The sequence below is a fragment of the Helicoverpa armigera genome, chromosome 16, assembly GCF_030705265.1.
Source record: "Helicoverpa armigera isolate CAAS_96S chromosome 16, ASM3070526v1, whole genome shotgun sequence".
In the NCBI taxonomy this organism is placed as follows: Eukaryota; Metazoa; Arthropoda; class Insecta; order Lepidoptera; family Noctuidae; genus Helicoverpa; species Helicoverpa armigera.
The window spans coordinates 8323422-8337247 of NC_087135.1; the positions used below are offsets into that span (position 1 = coordinate 8323422).

Consider the following 13826-nt stretch of genomic DNA (forward strand, 5'->3'; position numbering starts at 1 on the left):
GTGTTCGCAAAACGTGTTGATAAGGACCTTGGGAAAAAATAAATATACGACTTTCCGTACGTGTGCACCTGCCGATACGAAATTGCTAATAATCCTATGAAAATACCTTTTCTAGTTAGCTTATTTTTTTCTGTAAAATCTGTAACAAAAAATGTTACTCTTTATTATTTAGATAGACGACTAATCCGTAAGAAAGCTGCAATCTTCCCGAGTAATTGAGCACCAGTACCATGCAGCTGAGTACCAGTGTTTTACAAGGAGCGACTGCCTATCTGATCCTCCTCAACCCTGTTACTCGTGCAAGCTCATACTCCTTGGTAAGACTGTTTGTCAGACTTATTGGCTTCTGACTACCCGTAACGACGTATTATACATTTGAGTCTAGAGAATTCTAGATACATAATTAATTGATGTAGGTCCTTTTTATGGCATAACAAAATGCGATTCCATCATCGTTTTTGTAGGTAAATAACCAATCAGTGGCGTCACTTATTCGCAGTCTAAATTAGAGACGTAGGCAAATAGTTTGTGCAAAAAATGTACCCAAATAACAATGTTTTATACCAACGTTTTATGCAAATAGAATGATTTAAAAACCTTATTAAAAGGGTATTGCAGGTCTCTCCCGAGAAAACTGTTTGTTGCAACCGGATAAATGTGGAATACAGCCTTCTTCGGTAGAATGAACTATTGATAGGTTTATTTATGCCAATCGGACCAGTAGTTCCTGATTACCACATTGACTCAACGAGAAAAAACAAACTTTTCAACTATTTTCAAGAACCAATAAAGTCCAATATTAATTAGGAACCAAGGTAAACAAAATTTGGACCTAAAACAGACAGGAATGTTGCAAAGCGGATTCGGGAATTTGGAAATCCCATGTCCCAATCCAATTTTCGGAATCCCCAAGTTTCTAAAATTATCAAAAACACATTATAAAAATGTTGCCCGATACTGGGACATTTCGAAAATTTGTCTTATAAATGCATTTTATTTGCTTGAGAGATACCTATTGGTGCTTATTAATTTTGTAATTTTGAAAAACTAAAAAACAAAAGCAAAAATATGTACCTATCTTTATAAGCAGCGTTGTTAAATAAACATAAATGCAATTCCTCACACGTTATTTCTCATGTACAGTAAGTAAGTATATAATTTGTACATAATGAGTGTTCTTCACTCAACACCTACTGTTACTTACATTGGTGTTATAGAATTGGCTACTGTTTATATTATCCAATACATTTGGATTTTATTTCATTCATTTTGACCTTTGCATAATTTCGAAACACTTAAAGTTTTGCCAGACTCAAAAGAATTTTGATTGTCCCAAAAAGAAGCAAAAAAATGTTTGCCAGGTCCCTACCTGCCGAACATTGTGGTTTCGTCTAACGATGATTAAATATCATACTATTGGCAAACCCGACCACACACTAATAATTAGTAGCAAGTAAGTATAGCGGATACTTGTCACATACATAGTCTTACACAATCCATCCACAATTGTTATGGTCAGAAAACTGTTAATATAAAATTTTATTTTTAGTTTCAAACTAAAATGATTTTTTAAATCGTCCTATTGTTCACGATATCGGAAGGTCGTATCGTCACGTGAAACTGACAACCGATTGCAAATGGGATGGTTCTACGGCAGCGATGACGTCACACTCCAAGTATGTTCGTTATATAATACATGTACAACTGTTAGAGGCCAAGGCCTGTAAACAGTGTGTGCATGCATGATTTATTTATTTAAATAATCATTTTTATTGTGTATCGGCCGGTTGTTTACCACTTCAAAGTGTTAAGGTTCGATGATCCGTGTTGGTGGAATAAATACGGATAATAATCATTGTAGTATATGCCGTTAGCTTACATCGACACATCTACCAATCGCGAAGGGGAAATACAAGCATTTTTCCTTTCCCCTTTCGAAAGGCAAGCGGATTGGTTGCTTAAAAATCACGCCCTCTTTACACCTGAAATAACGAACATCTAATCCCCTCACATTAGCGAGAGTACGATCGCGTACTACAAAAATAATTTCCCCAAATCATTATTGCTTTTAATATGAGACACTGAACTACCATCCGCGGAGCAATTTTACTGTCATTTCATCACCATTTTCACTCAGATTTAATGACGGGCGCCAATCTTTGGAGACTTTAAGTCATTAAGCACTTAAAAATATTTGGTAATTAGTCGTTATTATTTTAATTTGGCTTTAAGAGTTTCGTACTTTGATTTTCACTTCCACCATATTTACTTTTGACGGGTTAAAAGGGTCGTCTTGTTCTGAATTCCATGTCGGCATTTTAATGACGATACTTTTGTTGTTTTTCGTCCGGTGTTCTTGAGTCATTGTACCTTATTAATGTTATGTGTTTGTGATTCTTATGTGTGTTGTTTCTGAAGCACACGTGCACTAATTGAGCGGTCTAATTGAATGACTTTGCATGCTCCAACTTAGGTGAGTTGAAGTAATTTAGATCTACAGTTTCTTTTTTCAATGATTACTTCTTTATAGTGTCTGTGGCTATTCATGCTATTTATATAGTCAATCATATTGCTGATTTCGTAAACAGGCTTAACATTTAAATCTGGTCTAATACTGCGAGTAACCCAGAAACCAGGATCTCAAACTCAAAAGACGTAGCAACGGTGTCGCAAATTTTCAAAACGTGAAATATGATTGTATGGTGATTATCCAACAAGGGATCAATAAAACATTAAGAAATCTACATAATAGGCCGAGCTGTTTATACAAATGTGTATAAGTATGCGGATTTCAATGACAAACGCATTTTCTTATTGACGTCATCGATGTAACTATTGCTGCTAATATCTACTTATAATACGTCAATAACTTTCAAATTCTTGACATTTAACGATTTCTATTCTATCTACATATTTGCCTGGCTATTTTTAAGTTGGGATTGGCTAAGTAAGTGTTGAAAATAAAACAAAGAATAAAAGTTGACAGCTAAGTATTTGCTTAAGTGAATTTGGTGAAAGGATGTTGTAGTGTCGATATGTACTTTCATCAATCTTATCCTCAAAGCTAAATTATAACTACTTGGATCTACGTATAATGACAGAAGGGCAAAAGTCTATAAAGAATAACTGAATAAAGTATATAAAGAAATCTCTCCCAAGTTTTGAACGTCTCACGTTCGCCTTTATTGTAGGGCTACATAAAAGGCTGATTACCAACTAAAAGTGCCAAAATAAGCTCAAAATAATCCATGCCACTCTTCCACTTCTTGTTTCTTCTCGTCTACTTTATGTAATTTCATAAAAACCATTCAACAACTTTTACTTGTGCAGTAACTTGAATCATACAACATAAGTAGTCTGAAGTCATTATCAACCGACACCACCATATAGGCAGTCTTAACCAATGACGTACAAAGCCTACTATCTTAAATTTCCTTCTCATCAATCTTTCATTCACATTCACTTTATCATTTCCAAACAATGGGTAGGTACTCGTAGTCATGATTAAATTAAAATGCATACATTAACGTACAGATTGCTTGATGCATCCGAAAACGGCGCGGGCGTCGGTAGAAAGCCTTTCAGAGTGTACTGACGTCATTGTGACGCACGCGCCGCCGGGATATGTGGAGCGTGGCGGCTGACGTCACAACGCACGGGTGCCGGGTACAGTCTTAAGATGGGATCTAGGAAGACTTGGTGAGCGTAGGCAGGAGTATGGTAGGTATATAATTTGATAGTGCAAGACTGGCATTGACAATTATCGAAATGTTAACGTAAGACAGATTCAAGTAACATAAATTATTATGATGCATAGGGATTTTATGGATGCTGTGTACCAAATGTTTAGTAGCAAATATATGAATTCAGGATTGTGTCTAGCTTTGATTGTCATGTGCCAAGCCTGACCTGTTGATCGCATAAACTTTATCTTCCATTGTAGGCATAAATTGATCGATATCGACAAAGTATACCTACATATCGTAATTGTAAGTATCTAGACTAAAATTACCCCAGATAGGATTCCCATCGGCGAATATCCATTTAACCCAAACCCGTATTGTAATTTTCGGAAATCCTCGTCAACTTTTTGCAAGCAACTGAAACAGGACCTACAAATTACACCACGCATTTAACTAGCCTTGGGTTAGGCCTTAAGGCCAGCTGTCTTGAAGGTTCAAGCAAGTACGCTCTAGTTCCTTACGGCTAGTGGAAGACATTAGTTGAGCTCATGACGTCATAATGACGCATATGAGGGCCAAGCAATCGAACCGTGTCCGTTAACGTCACGGGAAATATACTAGATGCAACTGGATTTGACCTCTTGAAGAAATATTGGGAAATGGAGAAGTAATTGCTGACAGCGGTAGAACAATGGTATGACAGCTTTATCGGCAGGGTAGTTTGAAATTGATAAACTTGCACCTAATTAAAAAAACAAAAACAAATCCAAAATTAAACACTACTATAGTAGCCGTAGCTATGGAATCGTTAGTAGAGTTAGTAGTTACTGTAGCCCTAGGACACGGAAATCTCAAGAAGGGATATGGGTGTTTGTCAGTGAGACTGAGAGTCTGACACTTGATGCTATAATATTTTCATAACAAAAAATACTCCAGGGTCAAAGTTTCATTATTATAAGTAAATCCTCCTTTTCTATGGTTTGTAACTGAAGGGCAATGCATGATCAAAATAACTGAAGATTAAGGCAACTTTCAAGATTTCCAAGAACACCAAAAATACAATAATTAGCTTAATGTTCACATGCATCATTCATTCAAGTTCCCACGAAATTCCGGCGTCTCCTTTCATTCATAATTTTAAGTGCGTCAATCCACCGGATTATGTCCATGACTCATGGTCCAAATATTTGAACCCCTTCATTATAACTTAACCGCAGAGGAAATATAAATACATTGTTTTAGTTCTTAGAAAGAGTATTTTCTTGACCGTAGAGTCTTTATAGCATAGATTTAATTGCTTTTGGACTTCACGCTATACCACCATTGACCAGTTGCAAGTATTTTTTTAGAATTTTAGGGATATTTTTAAAATAACTATCCGCTCATTATTGTAAAATGGAAATTGCTTTTAGTGGTGGGCCAATAAGGCACCTCTTTATGAATGACTTTTGTTCCTAATTTCAGAAATAATTCTGGGATCATGAACCTAAAGAAAGAATTAACAGCTAATCATATTTGAGCACTCATTGAATTTGCTACATTGTCTGATTTTGGTTTATTGTTTGCTTGTTTTAAACAAGATGCATTTTTACTAAGAGTTATAAAAACATAAACACGTTTGACGTTACTCTCATCATATGGTGTAAGGTTTGAAAAATATTTAGATTGCTTTTGAGAAAACAACTTTCGATGTTTTTATTTACCTTTCCAGTATTCCAACAAAGAACAAGTTTTTTTATGTACAATATAATTTCTTTATCTCAAGATTGAATCCAGTCCAGACTTTAGACGGTGACCTTAACATTTCCTCGTTGGATACCTACTTTCAAGTGAAAATAATGAAAAAACGCCTTAACCGAAAACAATATATTTGCAGTGATATTTTAACTGATGTACTCTTTCGTTCTACTGACAGTTTTTGATACTCTTTTATTGTTTTAGATTTTCTATGGATGCCACTTTTCCTTTCAGCAATTGATAGATATATGTAGCTAATGTATTCATTTTGTACACGTGTCTATGTAGGTAGATTATAATAGAAACAATAAAGTTTCCTTCAATTCTATATGCACAAATGTACTTCAAACCGCATCCCTGAATCTTAATACAGTAATTGACGCAAATCCAGTCGGAATGTCTATCGCACGTTAGATTTGTGACTGGTTTTACAAATTAATTAATTAATGAAATTCAAATAAATACGGTTGTTTAAATGGCGGTGAATTTATTTCAATAACATTATGCTATGACTGTACAGTTATTACTTACGTAGTTGTGAATGTGAACTGAATAAGTATGGTCAATAGGAATAAGCTATCTAAGTATTTGTAGAAGCTAAGCTTATACTTAGCTCGGATATGCAAATAATCTATACATATAATAAAATGATAGGAAAGTAAAAACTGTACATTGAATATTTTTTTTAAAGAATACTTGGGGGGTGATCTATTATCGATTCTGAACCCAAATATATAGTTTTTAGAATTTTTGTCTGTTTGTCTGTTTGTCTGTTTGTCTGTATGTTTGGTCTCACTGAACTCGAAAAGTACTGCATAGATTTAAATCAAATTTTGCATGAATATTACCTGGGAACCGGTTCAACATATAGGATATATATTATCACGCTATCACCTACGGGGGATGAGCAATGAACGATAATTTCTGTTAACGTTTCTGCAACAGCAGGTGCAATAATGACACATTACTGAATGTTGAACTTTGTAAGTTTATCGGCCTATTATCAATCTTTACATAGAAAATAACGCTTTTATACGTAACTTGAGCAAAAAACTGAATTTAAAGAAATGATATCCTAAAATTATAGATGAAGAAAATCATGCAGAAACAGATGTGCCATAAAACTGGTAGTAGGTAAAATATCAATGAAAACAGACTTCACTTTGTCATGGTATGTTCTTACTTTCAAGAAAAAATTATATGACAACGTGTGTATTTCGCTACTATAAAAACACTACAAGAAATATCAGCGCATCATCAGGGACATTTTTATAATTCTTTCACCATTAGAAAGCTACATTATCTGCGAGTAACATAGGGTATATTTTATCCCGGTGCGGGCAGTAGTTCCCAATGGGAAGCGGCACCCACGTCCCGAAGAAATTATGAACTTCCCCCACATTCTTAAAAAGTCTACATATGTTGTTCTGACATAATATAAGCTATACCTCTCATAAACATGAATATCCATTCATTTCATCCAATAACAAACATGCATCACACTGAAAGTGCATTGCGAGTCTAAGATTTTATTATTATAAAAAAAAAACATTGTAATTAATATTCAAACATCCTTAAAAATAAGTTCCTGGTTTTAATATATTACATTATTTTGAATTCACTTACATATAAATAGAAGGTCCTTATTAATATACTTTTTGAGTAATGAAGAATGTAGGCAAAATACGACCGAAAACATTGTGTCACTTCTAAAATTAACATCAATGGGAATAACTACCTGTCACAATACGTCAACGAGATGTCAACAGAAGACAAGAGTTCGTTCGTTCTGAAAACGTACAAATTACGCGTCGCAGGCCAGAGACATACTTGCTTTCAACTTCTGAACACAAATCATCGAGCTAAGAATTATATCACAAATACACCGTTCACAATTACGAACAGTCACAGTCAGACCCACGGACTGAGTCTAAAAAAACACCTTTTATATAGCTACGTTTATATCATTTATATTATTCAGTTACAAAGACATAATTACTATCAAACGTGTTTTCGCTAAATGTTCTATTAGTTTTTGCAAACATACATTCCCAACTCTGATCTCATGGAGGTGGCGCCCGGGTGTCACCACTGTGCGGACTGTGCGACCTATCGCAACCGGCCCCGGTTTAAACCATGATCTGGAGCGAGAAGAAATGGGATGACAAAGAATGAGGCGGCGGAGCGACTGAAAATTCCCAACTCTCATCCCGGCCGACGACTCCCGGCCACCGCAGGCGTGAGCGATTAGTTTTGAGTGAGTCATCGACCTTCCGGCTTCTGGGAGACCCGTTATTTTACGCGCCCGGAGTTTCAGCAAACCCCTGTGAGGCCCACTAGGGCCAAAGCCTGACACTCCCTCACGCTGCTCAAACTGATGGCTGAGAATTACGTAACTTTCCAGGATGCCATGCAACGTGTTGCAAATGCCCAGGCCTTTGGGAGCTTGGTAATCCTTTTCTCCACCTTAACCTGAGTTTTGTGGTACATGAACAAATTAGAATAGTAATGAATTAGGTCATCTTCATCACGTATTTACCAACTCTTAATGTTCATCATGCACACCCGCTTCTCTAACTTTATTGAAGGATCACTAAAATTGTTTCAGTTAGTTTAACTACGCTACTATAGCCCGTTGTCAAACTTTTTAATATCAATTCTGTAGAAGTGTGAATATCGAATGTGTAATATATCGAATTTCCGTTTGTGATTTTCGAGTAAAACCATAAAACCAACGTTATGATTTTCGAGAAGTCAAAAGAGTCGGCCGGCTAAGAATTATATTCATCGTTGGTTAATTGAATACATTTTCAGAAACCACAATAACAGTAGGAACCAAAGCGAATGATCGCTTCATAGAGCTCTGATTTTCTCGAGGCGATCAAGTCAGTTCTGGTCTGTTCGCTCATCAGATCTTTGAAAGAGGTTCGATGATAATATACTGTTGTCCTGTTTACCTACGTGTGACACATAATATGGTATTTAAACGTCCTCCGCAAGAGAGCGAACGTTTGTGCTATTTATAAAGACGAAATTTTACCTTTGTGCAGTAGTGACGCACAGTATACACAGCACTTATGTTTCTTCTGATCTGCTGGCTCCACCAAGAAATGACAAATTGCGAGCGTACATTTTGAAAATCTTGGAAGAACTGCAGGCTTCAAGTGCCAACACACGAATTGGACTTACTCTCTCGGACGTATACTTTACCTGATCGTGAACTGCAAACATTTCGGTGGAATTCCAACATAACATAGTGAGTGAGTGCACAGAAAATCCCGAAATACAAGTAGTGAAACTATGCGCTTGCCTGATGACTCAGTCATCATCCACCCAGCTATTCCTCAATTATGTGGGTGTTGGCTTCCAGTCAAACCGAATCTTTTTGAGTACCAATGTTCACTTGGAGTGCCTATCTCTTCAACCCAGTGAACTAGACACCGCGTTATCCATGGTCAGTAAAACTGTTTGACAGACTTTCTGGCTCCTGATTTGTCGCAGCTGCTGCAGAAAATGTACAAATGACAACTTTGTCAGACCTTTGTTTTATGTGAGAATTACGTAATAATTTTCCAAATCGGTTGACTAGATCCAGAGATTTCCTCAACGTCACAAACTTTACTTCTTTTGTTTAGATAAATAGTCACACATCGTCGACACCACCTTGATTTGTCAACCCGTGTGTAAGTGGTAATCCTAATTATATTGTTATGTAAAAAAATACACCTACGCTACGGCATAAGTAGGGGAGATGTTCCTAAAACGGGTACCCTTCCTAAAACGGGTAGGCTTTGCCATTCGTATATTATAGGTCTTAGTAAGAACCTGTGAGTGTAGAGCGGTGCTCTACCACCTCGCCGATCACGGTCAGTTGGGTCGCGCGCCTAGAACGAGCGTTTTCGAGATTAGATGTAAAAAAAGTTTTTTGCAGAGTTTATTAAAAAAAATCGGATTATGCTAGTGCTGACTACTCAAATATGGTGCAAGATACGGTTTTCGCAGTTTTGTATTATCATTTTGCATGTTATATGCTTATTAATTGTGAATAATTAGTGGTCTCCTTGTTTACTATTTTAAGGTTAAGGTAGTTGAAATTTAAAACGTGCTTTTGGGCAAAACGGGTAGGGGCATAACGGGTGACTACCCGATTTGAAATAAGGGGCCACTTCCTCAATTGATCCCACAGAAAGCTAATCGAAGACAAAGGAAGCCACAGAGAGCTGAAGAAGTACAGGAACAGCGTGAAAAAGAAATTCAAATATGTTTTCTCTGATTTTTAACAAAATTATCTGCTGGTAGGATTATAATTTCAAATGTAACATTTAATAAAGTAAAAAAGTGATCTAGACTGATCAAAATAAGAAAACTGTTTAACATAATTAAGGAGACTAATTAACGATAAAGATTTCCTGGATAACAGAAGGCTAAGATACGTTTTCTAATTCATTTATCACATATATTCATTCATTACCTGCTTTGCCCAAAGGCGCTACCCGTTTTAGGACCCCCCCGAGGGCAAAGCGGGTATTTCGAAGGGGTTTATTTTTTTGGATTTTTTTCTGAATTTTGAAGAAGATTACTAAGACTATCTTATGTTTTCCAAAGTTTATTATATAAACAACCCTATGAGTACAAATACAAGTCGCATGTAATGTTCTTGGTTATTTTATTTAACATCTTCCCTTAGCTTACCCGTTTTGGGAACATCTCCCCTAGTATTTTGACAATTCCAAATTGCCCACGCAGACGAAGTCGCGGGCAACAGCTAGTAAGAAATAATTTACATTATGTATTTTTTTACTCTGTACAGTGTAAAAACCAGTTTTCCTACGAATAATTGATACATAAGTAATATATATATATAGTCAAACTATGTCTTTGTACATGTGCCGCATAGATCCACATGCAATAAAGGTGGACACTGATACATTGTTTCAGTCTAGTCCGCGAGACATATCAATAAGCCGGTTAGGCCCAAGTACATAGACAACATGAACGTTGGTTTATCATAAGTCATAAAACAACCGTTAACTTTAAAATATGGAGATGAAAATTCATTGTAAACAGTTGTTTTAAGAAAACTGATGTTTATGTTGGGAGCGAACTTGGGCCTTAAAGATACAAATTGTATCTGACGCTGACTTAAAATATATGAGAAACCTGGAAAAATTAAGAGCAAAAGCAAACCTCTACCAACCAGTACCAACAAGTCAGGAGGACATATATGCGTACCTTCCTAGCTACGAGAACAAAACCTTTGCTACCTACAAATCTACAATGTCCCAGTCACGTACGGCCAACCATTTATGCTCAGCAAGTGATCACGTTGCGAATGTGGTTGTTATCAGGTCCTCACAGCCCTGATATGGAGTTTGACGCACACCCCGCTGCCTGCTCGTCTGTCGTAAAGTTTGTAACCAGTGTTGCTGAATTTTAATGGGATTTAGACGGGGAAGTATATAAGGGAAAACTCCCTTATATACTTCCCCGTCTCTCTCTCTCTCTCTTTATAAACATAAAGAGGGTACATGAGGGAGTTAGTACAGTCAACTTCAGGTCAGTGATAACAGTTTTTTAGGAAAATCGTACTTATTACTATTGGGTTAAGGTGCATGTCACCACTGACGTGCAGTCTACCGTACTTAGGGAGACATGTAGGTACATAAGGGAGTTAGCAGGGGTAGGTTAACACATAAGAGGAGTACATAAAGAAGTATTTGAGAGTTTGGGTGATCGTTAGTGAGGGTGTTTGGGTATTGTATGCAGTCTCAGTTTGCAAATATCAAACAGTCATGAAAACCCTTCAACCTTTTATAGGCTTTGGATAATTCTTTCAGTACAAATGGTTCAGAAACGTTTCTTTGTGATGAAGCTGTCGGAAAATTAATTATTTTTTTCACGCAGATTCGTAATTTATATATTTTTTTGTTTTATAATGATTTTGTTTTTTTTTTAAAGTTCCAACGGGAAGCAGGTAAAACCGTTGGCAGAAGCTTGTAATAAATATTGTCAATTTAAATTATGGAGAACTGCCAAACTCGTGTCCTGATGTATGTGCTCGTGCAGTAATCCACGTAGGCTTCGTAGGCTTAAAATTAACAGTCCGAAAAAAAATGTCCCATACATGGTGATTGACGCAAACCCCTGACGCAAAACTTCCAATTTGACTTCACATTTTTTATTCACGATTGTGGAATATTAATCATGATCATAAATCGATAAGTTCGTTTGACATGTTGACAACACTACCTACCTATGTGTCTTATTAATAAAAAATCGTTAGCGTTAAATTAAAACATGTTTGTACTTTTTTTAAGCCAGTACCTGTTAAATATGCAACTGTATCCACACTACTTAATGTAAATTGTCTTTACAAGATACAAACTTCATAGAGTCCAACTGAAAGAACTCTACCAAAGTAGAGCTCTGGAAATAGTAGCGCCATCTGTATTATTCAACGTAAACTAATATCTAAGCATTGACTCTCCACACACAATCAAGTACTTGAATACTTTATGTAACTCGCGTCACGTTCGCTAGATGGCGCCACACGTACGCCGAGTGTGTTTTGTTTTACAATTCACACGTGCAACGCCGTAGTACGTCAATGTTTACAAACATATTAGTATGATGAGCATAACATTAAACACATTGGCTAAACAGATATCCTGCACGCATTAAAAACAGGTTTAATGTATTAATTTATTGATAGGTACATAACCTCTTTGCAAAGTTAAGAGTTAAAAACTTTGGTATGTAATTTTAATAAGCATGCAAAACTGACAAACCGGACACTCAAGAATTGACCACAAATATGTTTTTGTGTTTCCATATCCTTCTTGAGTTCATTGACTAGGTAATGAATGCTAATTTTAGAATAAGTAATACAATTTTTGGACTCACCTTTCTGAATGCCTTATTCACTTCCGAAGGGTTGGGCATATAAAAATCCACAATGCCGAGTAAACAATCATCACATCTGCACACATCACTAGGAAGGGAGGACATTGATCCGAAACTGCTGCAACTATCCATGGAATCAGTCCGCACTAGCTTCCCCGTGCTCAACGCCTCCATTTTCGCGACTAATAGAGACTCCATTAGGGACCTCGGCCTCGCCGGGGACCGTGACCTTCGCGCGAAGTCCGGGGACAGAGGTCTGCAATGTTCCAATACGTCCGGGGACAGAGGCCGGTGTCGCGTGAAGTTTAGAGACAAGTCCGGGGACAGAGCTCGCCGCGACACGTCCGGCGATATAGGACAAGCCGCAAGATCTGTTGACGAAGTCCGCGAGAGGGGCGGAGTCGCGCTCCGGCAATGAGAAGACGTCATCTTAGTAGCCCGCATTGGTACCAATATTGGTCGCCGTATCACTTAGAACACATTTTTTCTAACCGGTATTACCCAGTGATTAGAATCTTTATTTGGGCTCACCTTGACACTTATGTTTTTATTGTTCATATCACATCCTGATCAAACTTTGATATTTTTATTATTATACAGTCCAGGTAGACCTGCAATTGTGCCGTTTAAATTGACTAGAGGTTCAAATATATTAGCAGTTATTGCCATAACTTGTCTGAAATCAGCGTAAATCAATATCAGAAGGTTTTATAGACATGTTCGTGGTTGTTTATTGATTGTATCGGCTATTAATTGTGGCGATAAATTATTAATGTTTGTGTGGCAAAATTTTATCGTTTTAAAATGAACGCTAAAGGTACACGGTAAGTATTTATGATCGCAAACGCCTATTTGGGATTGCAAACGCTTTAAATCCTGTCTAGTTCCACTTTCTCCTTACAATTTTTCCATGTAATTGCTAAGGCTCTCATTATGAACATTTGTCATTTAACAAAAAAATAACAACGTTTTAGAAATTATTTAAAAATAGAGGAATTATCCTATGTGAAGAAAAAAGCTAGAGTCGCATCAGCACATGAGTTGAACGAACTCTACCACTTGAATTTTTATTTGGATCAATATAAATAAATAAGCTACGCTATCCCAAAGACTTCCTGTTCCAAACTTTAAATCCTGTACCCATATTTCAAATTTATACTTGCACAATTTCAGCAATATCTTAGCCCAACGCCACAGTCTAAAATTACACCACTGCACTAAAGAACCCGCTACCCAGCCTACCCATAGATCTGCATGACAAACAGATCAACTAGCGGACACATTTGTTTACATCGCACAGTTCAAAGCAGGAGGTTGTTAGTTATTCCGCACACATACAAAATGTTGCCTTCGCGCACCTTGTCCGACACACCTGCGTAAGAGTTGTTCCGAAGAGATAGAGATGCTAGAAGTGACATTAGCGTGGGTGGGATTATGTAGCTTTAGCACAGATTACTCAATAGTTACTACGCTTAAGCTATAACAGACAGGATTGTTTATAAG

The 13826-nt window shown here is 36.8% G+C and overlaps 1 protein-coding gene across 2 annotated transcripts in view; it reads right to left on the minus strand.

Annotated features, from left to right (window-relative positions):
- Ip3k2 (Inositol 1,4,5-triphosphate kinase 2) overlaps nucleotides 1-13826 on the minus strand; it is a 162090-nt gene that overhangs the window by 72196 nt on the left and 76068 nt on the right. The window contains exon 2 of one of the 2 annotated variants that reach the window (XM_021334939.3): nucleotides 12324-12934. The exons of the other annotated variant lie outside the window; for it this stretch is intronic. Coding sequence (XP_021190614.1) covers nucleotides 12324-12767 — 444 coding nt within the window. The 5' untranslated portion in view covers nucleotides 12768-12934. The remainder of the gene's footprint in view (nucleotides 1-12323; nucleotides 12935-13826) is intronic. 2 annotated transcript variants of the gene reach the window in all.